The 10,435-nt window shown below is 39.9% G+C and overlaps 1 protein-coding gene across 3 annotated transcripts; it reads left to right on the plus strand.

Moving 5' to 3' along the window:
- The first annotated feature begins 4,516 nt into the window (after positions 1–4,516).
- Positions 4,517–10,097, plus strand: LOC126973819 (uncharacterized). 3 transcript variants are annotated; one of them, XR_007731426.1, is made up of 2 exons: positions 4,517–5,902; positions 9,253–10,097. XR_007731426.1 is itself a non-coding variant. In XM_050821161.1 (2 exons), exons 1-2 carry the CDS (start codon positions 5,131–5,133, stop codon positions 8,641–8,643), a joined length of 1,854 nt encoding a protein of 617 aa, XP_050677118.1. In that variant the 5' UTR covers positions 4,517–5,130; the 3' UTR covers positions 8,644–9,244. The 3 variants fall into 3 exon arrangements, 1 of the variants encoding a protein (XP_050677118.1); XR_007731425.1 differs by having other exon boundaries at positions 9,301–10,097; XM_050821161.1 differs by lacking the exon at positions 9,253–10,097 and adding an exon at positions 7,562–9,244.
- Positions 10,098–10,435: the final 338 nt, after the last annotated feature.

Raw genomic sequence — 10,435 nt, forward strand, 5'->3', positions numbered from 1 at the left:
AAAGGAGACAGTTCGGATCCGGCAAACTACAGGCCTATTGCTATTACCTCCCTGCTCTCCAAAATCATGGAGAGCATAATTAGCCGTCAGCTCTTGGTATACCTAGAGGGTCACCAGTTGATCAACGACCGACAATACGGGTTTCGCCATGGTCGGTCGGCAGGTATAGCTAACACATAGATGGGCTGCAGCTATAGAAAGCAAGGGGGAAGGCCTGGCAGTTAGCCTGGATATAGCGAAGGCCTTTGATCGTGTATGGCATAAGGCGCTTCTCTCTAAACTTCCATCATTTGGGCTTCCCGAGAGCTTGTGCAAGTGGACCTCCAGCATACAGGTCGTTGTCGACGGACATTGCTCGAACCCGAAGCCCGTGAATGCTGGAGTGCCCCAATGATGTGTGCTATCTCCTACGCTGTTTCTTCTGCATATTAATGATATGTTGGACACCTCCAACATTCATTGCTATGCAGATGACAGCACTGGTGATGCCGTATACACGGGCCATGTGTGTCTTCTATCGAGTCCTCTCTTAAGATGGTCGCGGAATGGGGTAAATCGAACCTTGTCCAATTTAACCCCCAGAAGACTCAAGTTTGCGCGTTTACCACTAAAAAAACCCCATTTGTCGCATCACCGCTCTTCGACAACACTTCCCTAAAAGCCTCGACTAGTATCGGAATACTGGGTCTCGAAATCTCGAGCGATTGCCAATTCCGTGGCCATCTGGAGGGCAAAGCCAAATTGGCTTCAAAGAAACTGGGCGTCATTAATAGAGCACGGCAATACTTCAAGCCGGCCCACATTCTAGCGCTGTACAAAGCGCAGGTCCGGCCACACATGGAGTATTGCTGTCATCTCTGGTCTGGCGCACCCCAGTATCAGCTCGATCCATTTGACCGCGTGCAACGCAGAGCAGCGCGAATTGTCGGGGACCCAGTACTCTGTGAACGGCTGGATCACTTGGCGTTGCGTAGAGACGTCGCTTCATTGTGTGTCTTCTACCGCATTTATCACGGGGAGTGTTCCGAAGAGCTGTTATACCTAATTCCTGCCGCCGAATTCCACCTTCGCACGACACGCCACAAGTTAGGATATCATCCTCACCATCTGGATGTGTGACGGTCCTCCACAGTGCGGTTTACAAGGAGCTTTCTTCCATGTACTACAAAGCTGTGGAATGAACTTCCTTGTGCGGTGTTTCCGGGACGATACAACATGGGTACCTTCAAAAAAATCGCGTACACCTTCCTTAAAGGCCGGCAACGCTCCTGTGATTCCTCTGGTGTTGCAAGAGATTGTGGGCGGCGGTGATCACTTAACAACAGGTGACCCGTACACTCGTTTGTCCTCCTATTCCATAAAAAAAAATGCGGTAGAAGACACACAATGAAGCTGATACTGGGGTGCGCCAGACCAGTGATGACAGCAATACTCCATGTGTGGCCGGACCTGCGCTTTGCTTCTTCTTCTTTTCTTCAACATTCAGAAAATAATAGAAAGTACAGACTCGACCATCTGACAATAATTATCGTTGAGTACGAACTGCATTGCATATCAAAGTCGACGTGCTGCACAGTATATATCAGCGTGAATTAATTAAAACAACTCCGCTCCAATTCACGAACATTGCTGACTGTCAACCAAGCAGACTTGTGTAGAGATTATGACAAATGTAGATTTTTCATTTCTTCAAGTACGCGAGGCCTGATTAAGGGCACTGTCCTACATCATTGCGAAGCTATACAGTGAGTATAAACATTATACATATTTTGTACAACTATTATCTAATCTAGTTAAAAACATATTTTATTTAGACTTCACAAACGAAATGGTCGATTATGCGTTGTCAAAACCAGGCCACTACTTCCTCGTTTGCGATTGAAATAAACCAATTGACTGTGTGTTGATTTGTAGTTATAAAAAAAATGTACTCTGTACACACAACATATAGTCAGAAGTGAAACATCTATGGAAAACTAATTTTAAAATCTCGTTTCTATCAATTATCTTAATCTGTTCTCTAAGCCAAATGTTAACTGTCAATATAAGTCATTATTTGATATTCTACTTACTCGCGGCCACGCGCTAAACCTGCACGATACAAAGCTTGTGGGGAAGATGTTCTACCTTTTCGCGGCCGCGCGCTGAACCAACGAGAACCTCGGATACGATATCCATATTGTTGATATCATAATTTTTCGCGGCGGCCATCTTGGATTTAATAGAAACAAAATGGCGCGTAACCGAAAATAGTGTCGATTTGCTATGAAATTTCTCTCTTACGTCGATAAAGAAGTTTCACTTCAACAATAAATAAATAAAACTTAAGCTAGCTCGCTGTGTAAGTATAGCGAGCGTAATGTACGCAAGGTGAAAAGTTAACATTAAATTATGAAGAGGTATTCATTTGAAACGAGTTTGTTTATGCGAAGTCGTCATCATGAAGCACCCGGCTAGCATTTAATATTTTGCGAAGGTCGTTGCTCTCAGATTTAATCTTGCAAAAGGTTTGATACTGATTTGACTAAAATATTATAATTTACGCAAGAGCATTTCGTAAGTCATTGCTTTTATGAACGGATTAATCCGAGTCAAAAGGTTTAATATTGACTGTGTAGTACAGAGACTAGTTATTAAAGAATAGATCAAGGAATTGTTTCGACAATTGAAAAACTCGAATAGCAAATTGTATTTTAGTAATATTAAATAATTTTACTCTTGCTATGTAATGGTTAGGGCTCCCACCGCTGTTGTTATAAAATGTTTACATTTTCTAAAAAATATTTGATCTCAATGTTGTAAAACGTCAATAACTGGGCATGACTCTTGATGCAAAGCTCCGCTGGAAGGCTCACGTCAATAAAAAAAAGAACAATTAGAACTTCGTTTTAAAAATATGTACTGGCTTCTAGGAAGACACTCTAAGATGTCAGTACAAAATAAAGTTTTATGGTACAAGCAAGTCCTTATTATGCCTGTATGGATTTATGGGATTCAGCTGTGGGGCTGCACTAAATAACCAAATATTCAAATCATACAACGCTTCCAGAATGAAGTTTTAAGGGAAATTGTAAACGCACCTTAGTACATTCGAAACAGCGAACTCCATCCAACATCCATCCACCCTAACATTGAGTTTGTTGACAACGTTATCCAAAAATATGCTGAAGCTCATCAACATAGAGTTCACCATCAGGCGAATATCGAGGCAATCCAGCTCCTTGACAACACTGATATAGTAAGAAGACTAAAACGAACAAAACCTTTTTAGTTAGGGTAGTCCTAGTGAATTACTGTAATATAAAAATAGTGATATTTTAAAGACACATGAACAAAGTGAGTTCTCCTTAATAGAGACTGTTCCTATCGTCTCATCGGCGAGAGAGGGGGCTTGCGTTCGTGGCGGAGCGGCGCTCGCACCGAGGCCGACGGCGGAACCAGTCGCCTTAAGAACTTGACCCGCGCGCACATGCACTAACGCTAGCATTATATTAACTTGCATCTATCAATTACGTAATACAATCCTTTTGTGAAACAAGGTATTTTAATTCAAGACCACCAGAAGCCACAACTGGAGCTTGATATTCAACAAATGGTCCTTCGCCTCTTCAACTAATCATCAAAGCAAGTGGATGGTTTAACCGGCCCTTCAAATTTATTAAGGTCAACGTTTGACGTCCATTTCAAGAATCCAGCCACGATCTATATCTACTTACATTGCTACGTTGGTCGTGTTGCGCACCTCTCCGAGAACATTCGACTGCCACGCCGCCCGAATACATGGCACATACAAAGGACAGACATCCGGAGAGGCTTTGGTTCTGAGTGAGTTTGTTCCGATAAGGAATTCTTTCTTTCCTAATCTTATCCCTTTCCTAGGAATTAGGATTGTGCTATTACGGATTCGACATAAGTTGATCTCTTCATAAAATAGCTTAGAGTCCTTCTAATCGCCTTTTAATAAATATCGCCTATATTTCATTAGTGCATTATTTTAAAACTATGCCTTAATTGCATATACATATCTTGTCTTCTGCACTTACATAAATTAGTTAAAACACATAATAAGTACATATAAAATTATCTTTACTCAGGTAATAAACCTATTACCTATTCTAATTTTTTATTGCTACGTAATAACGTTAAATACTTAATTATAAATATAGCCTTTTCATAAACTGCATTCCATTAGTCTGATACATACTTTAAGTTATAGCAATAGATACCGCTAGCTAGTTTCGCTTGTCCATACAATTGCCTACGAAAACCAGTTTTGTGCATGAATCGCTGTATTACGTCGGCTTGACAAAATCGTTTTTTCTATCACTTAGAACATTCCTTTGCTTACGTAACTTATTTACGATATTAAGTCTGTTTCAATCTTAATTTATTTTTGTTTATTATCTTAATTGCTTATCATTATGTCTGAATTAAAATTAAAAGAACTTATAAAAAAACGTGGAAGTTTTAAAGCCAAGCTAACACAATTCACTAATTTCCTTAAACTATTACCTACAGACGAATTAGATAGTTTTCAAGTAGCTGAATTAGAATGCCGTCTAGGCGTAATGAAATCTTTATACAAAGACTTCGATGACTTGCAGACGCAGTTGGAGCTGTTGTCGGAGAATGCAGACGATATGTACCAGGAGCGCGAGGCCTTCGAGACTCAGTACTTCACGCAAATGTCGCGCGCGCGTGCCCTGCTCCCTCCAGACGTGTCGCGTGCCAGCTCTCCGGCACCGAACCCTGGTGCCAGCTCAACGCACCACGACACGCTCCACGCTTCTGGCTGCAAACATGACTTCGTACGCCTGCCAAAGATTGACCTACCCCACTTCAACGGCGACTATCAGCACTGGCTTGAATTTCGAGATACGTACATTTCAATAATTCACGATAATAACAGCATACAATCAATCAATAAATTCCATTATTTGCGTGCTGCTTTAACTGGCAGTCATCATTAGTAATAAAAAGTATTGACTTTAAGGCCGACAACTATACTATAGCATGGCAGTTATTGTTAGACCGCTACAATAATGAAAGGTTGCTTGTCAATAATCACGTGCAAGCATTATTTAATTTTCCTGCTATACAAAAAGAATCCTGTGAAATTCATTACGAAATATGATAGATAATATAAATAAAAATTTAAGAGCGCTTGACACTCTCGGACAGCCTACAGCACATTGGGATACATTAATCATCTATATAATGTCTAAAAAATTGAATAATGTGACCAACCGAGAGTGGGAAGAACATAAAAACAATTTAAATCATTTTCCAAACTTAAAGAACTACACTAAATATTTATCTAATAGAGCTGATTTACTCGAGACCTTACATGATAATAAAACTTTAAATAATAATTATATAAATACTAAAACTTACGAAAGTAACAAAAACACAAACTATCTAACGAACACACATTTTAAACCAGAAAAAATCGCATCATGTCCTATGTGCTCTCAAAACCATCTTTTATTTAATTGTCAATCATTTAGAAATCTTAATGTTGATTCCAGAATCAAAAAAGCTTCAGAAAGTAATGTGTGTATGAACTGCCTTCGTCCTGGTCATACCGACAAACGTTGTAAACTTTCACATTGCAAGTATTGCAAATCAAAACACAACACACTCTTACACAGGGAATCTCAAATAGATCTCAAACCAAAAGACAATATTGCATTATCTACTAATATTATTACAAATACAAAAGGAAAAAATAAACAGGCTCTTATAATATTATCCACAGCTATGGCAAGGGTGACAGATGTCAACGGTAGGCTTCATTCCGCCAGACTTCTTCTCGATAACGGCAGCACTTCCAACTTCATCACTCAGGATCTGTGCCGTAAGCTCGGTCTGAACACACGAAGCACTATCTCTTCAGTCTCAGGTATTTGTGAACAAGTTTCCAATACTTCAGAGAGCTGTAGTCTTACCTTACAGTCTTGTCATAGTCGTTATCAAGCTCACATAGAGTGCTTTATCTTACCAAATATAACGCATAGTTTGCCTGGGTCTTACGTTGATAAAAAAATAATTCCTATCCCGCCAGGTCTTAAACTTGCCGATCCTACTTTTAATATACCTTCGGCCACAGACATCCTCATAGGTGCTGAAGTCTTTTGGAATGTCCTGGGTTCCGATTCCATAGATTTAGGTAAACATTATCCTAAATTACAATCATCTAAATTTGGTTGGCTTATTTCCGGCAGCATATACCAATGTGGTCTTCCTTCAAAACCAAATTGTCTTTTTCTTTCTCATGAGGAGTCTCAGCAGCTTACACGTTTTTGGGAACTAGATTCTGTATCGTCTTGCAATGGTTTCTCTTCAGAGGAGCAAGCTTGTGAAAAGCTCTTTCATGAAACCACACACAGAAACGAACATGGTCAATTTGTCGTCACTCTTCCGTTGAAGGACTCGCCTGAAAGCTTGGGTGACTCTTATGCAATGGCCAAGCAACGTTTCCATTCCCTAGAACGTAGATTTGAAAAAGATTCTACTTATAAAGAGCGTTACAATAAATTCATTCAAGAATATATAGATCTGAATCATATGACAAAAAACAGCAAATTAAATACACATAATCAAGTCAAATATTTTTTACCACATCACGGCGTTGTACGAGAGAGCAGCTCTACAACAAAGCTCCGTGTAGTCTTCGATGCTTCCGCCCGTACGACATCAGGCAAGTCTTTCAACGACATACAGAGGGTGGGCCCCACTATACAGGAAGACCTCTTAGCCATCCTTCTGAGGTTTCGACAACACAAGTTCGTGGTCACAGGTGACATAGAGAAGATGTATAGAGCCGTTTTAGTTGAACCTTCTCAGCGCTCTCTTCAGCAAATACTTTTTCGTTTCAATTCATCAGATCCATTGCAGTCATACACACTTAATACGTTAACTTACGGTACCGCTTCAGCTCCATATTTGGCAACCAAATGTCTTGTGTCTTTAGCTGACCAATGTTTAGAATCTAGTGTTAGAGAGAGTATTAAACGCGACTTTTATATTGATGATTATCTAGGTGGTGGTGACTCGATCGAGTCAGTAATAAAGCTGTGCCAAGGTGTAATGAAAGCTCTCGAATCAGCCAGGTTCCACCTACGAAAATTACAATCAAATAGTTCTGAAGTTCTTCAGTCTATTAGCAATATATGTACAGATACTCAAAATAAAACTTTGAACTTAAATGAAATTCTTCCTAGCAAAACTCTTGGCTTATATTGGAATTGTAATTCTGATCATTTATTATATTCTGTCAACTTCACATTTACATCAAACATTATTAGTAAACGTAACATATTATCGTTAGTTAGTCAAGTATTTGACCCTTTAGGTCTAGTGGGACCTTGCACAGTTCAAGCTAAATTTATATTACAGCAACTGTGGATTCTTAAATGTACATGGGACGATGAAGCACCTTTAGAAATAAAGAATCAATTAATCGGATTTATCGAATCACTTCCAGCTCTTAACTCTATTCGTATTCCTAGGTGGGTGTCTTGTAGTAATCCTTTGGTAACTGAACTTCATACTTTTACAGACGCTTCCGAACGTGCTTATGGTGCTTGTATTTACGTAAGGACAATCGCAGTCGATGGGACGGTTTGTGTTCGTCTTTTGGCCTCTAAAAACAAGGTTGCTCCCATTAAAACAACCACTATTCCACGTTTGGAGTTATGTGGTGCTTTGTTGGGTACACGTCTCTATTTGAAGGTATGCAATTCACTTACCAACGTCTTCAGTCATTGTTTGTTTTGGTGCGATTCCACAATAGTGTTAGGATGGCTTTCCACACAACCAAGTAATCTTAATCAGTTTGTTCAAAATAGAGTTAATGAGATTCAGGAATGTACACTTGACCAGACGTGGCGTTATGTACCTTCTAGAAGCAACCCTGCAGACTTAGCTTCTCGGGGGGTGAAGGCTGATTGTATCAGCGCGTCCACTCTTTGGTGGTCAGGTCCTCAATTCCTCCATGAGAGAACCATACATTTTCCTCCTTCTCCAAATACACCACAAACATTACCTGAAACTTCACTTCACACAGTTACACATTGTAATAGTAAAAGCATTAACGTACTTTCAGATTTAATTCATAAAATGTCTTCATTTACAAAATTGAATAGAGTTTTTGCATATATCTTAAGATTTATTTACAATTGTCGTAGTCCCAATAATAAAAATAAATCCTATATAACGAGTAACGAATTAATTTCAGCTTATAACAGAATTATATATATTTCTCAGCAGGAAATGTTCCCTGAGGAATATAATCATCTTAAGCATAATCAAATACTCCCTAAAAAGAATCGTCTTATAAGTCTTAGTCCATTTATTGATTCTAATAACCTTATTCGCGTCGGTGGACGCCTTCAAAACTCTAACTATAGTTACGACGTAAAGCATCCAGTCTTATTATGTAGTAAACATCATTTAACTAAAATATTATTTCTTAAATATCATAAATCACTGTTTCATGCTGGTCCTCAGCTTCTTCTTGCCAATGTAAGGCTCACATACTGGCCTCTTGGAGGTAGAAACCTAGCTAAGCAAACTGTACGTAATTGTGTTCGTTGCACGCGCTTTAAAGCTCAACCTATTCAAGTCGTCATGAGCAACTAACCCAGCGAGAGAACACAACTACAATTTCCCTTTTTGAATACAGGTTTAGATTACGCTGGGCCAGTGCTGATAGCCGACCGGAAGGGCAGAGGATGTAAATTAATTAAATCTTATATTTGCGTCTTTGTATGTTTTGCAGTTAGAGCCGTGCATCTAGAGCTAGTCTCAGACCTCACTAAAGAGGCCTTTCTAGCAGCCTTTAATCGCTTTATTAGTCGACGTGGTAAGCCTCAGCGGGTATTCTCCGACAACGGCACTACTTTTGTGGGAGCTTTTAATGAGCTTTCAGGTCTTCTACAAGTTTCATCCAATTCTATTTCCAATGACATTGCAAACGAAGGTATAGAATTTAAATTTATTCCTGCATACAGTCCGCATTTTGGCGGTTTATGGGAAGCAGCTGTTAAATCCATTAAAACTTTATTACGTAGAGTCATGAGCTTAACTCATCTTACTTATGAAGAGCTTTCAACCTCTCTCATTCAAATAAAGGCAATTCTTAAATCTAGACCTTTAACACCTCACTCCACCGATCCTAGTGACCTATCTTATTTATCTCCCGCTCACTTCTTAATCGGACGACCGCTCACTACTGTTCCTCGTCCTCAGATGCCAGACGATGTGAACCTGCAGCGCCTGCCTCGCCCTGTTTTGCAGCAAAGGGCCAAGTGGCATACAGGCTATCAAGACCTAAAACCAGGTACCATGGTGCTAGTGAGGGACTCCCATCTTCCTCCTCTTCTGTGGCTCTTGGGCAGAGTCACCAATGTTCATCCTGGGTCTGACGGGCGCAGCAGAGTTGCCGACATTACGACGAGAAAGGGAGTCATAACACGGGCATACAACATGCTTTGCCCTTTGCCCGTGCCTTCATCGGAGACTTCTTGAAGCCTTACTACTTCAACCCGGGGAATATGTTCCTGTCGTCTCATCGGCGAGAGTGGGGGCTTGCGTTCGTGGCGGAGCGGCGCTCGCACCGAGGCCGACGGCGGAACCAGTCGCCTTAAGAACTTGACCCGCGCGCACATGCACTAACGCTAGCATTATATTAACTTGCATCTATCAATTACGTAATACAATCCTTTTGTGAAACAAGGTATTTTAATTCAAGACCACCAGAAGCCACAACTGGAGCTTGATATTCAACAAATGGTCCTTCGCCTCTTCAACTAATCATCAAAGCAAGTGGATGGTTTAACCGGCCCTTCAAATTTATTAAGGTCAACGTTTGACGTCCATTTCAAGAATCCAGCCACGATCTATATCTACTTACATTGCTACGTTGGTCGTGTTGCGCACCTCTCCGAGAACATTCGACTGCCACGCCGCCCGAATACATGGCACATACAAAGGACAGACATCCGGAGAGGCTTTGGTTCTGAGTGAGTTTGTTCCGATAAGGAATTCTTTCTTTCCTAATCTTATCCCTTTCCTAGGAATTAGGATTGTGCTATTACGGATTCGACATAAGTTGATCTCTTCATAAAATAGCTTAGAGTCCTTCTAATCGCCTTTTAATAAATATCGCCTATATTTCATTAGTGCATTATTTTAAAACTATGCCTTAATTGCATATACATATCTTGTCTTCTGCACTTACATAAATTAGTTAAAACACATAATAAGTACATATAAAATTATCTTTACTCAGGTAATAAACCTATTACCTATTCTAATTTTTTATTGCTACGTAATAACGTTAAATACTTAATTATAAATATAGCCTTTTCATAAACTGCATTCCATTAGTCTGATACATACTTTAAGTTATAGCAATAGATACCGCTAGCTA

This window comes from Leptidea sinapis, chromosome 30, assembly GCF_905404315.1.
Source record: "Leptidea sinapis chromosome 30, ilLepSina1.1, whole genome shotgun sequence".
Taxonomy (NCBI): domain Eukaryota; kingdom Metazoa; phylum Arthropoda; class Insecta; order Lepidoptera; family Pieridae; genus Leptidea; species Leptidea sinapis.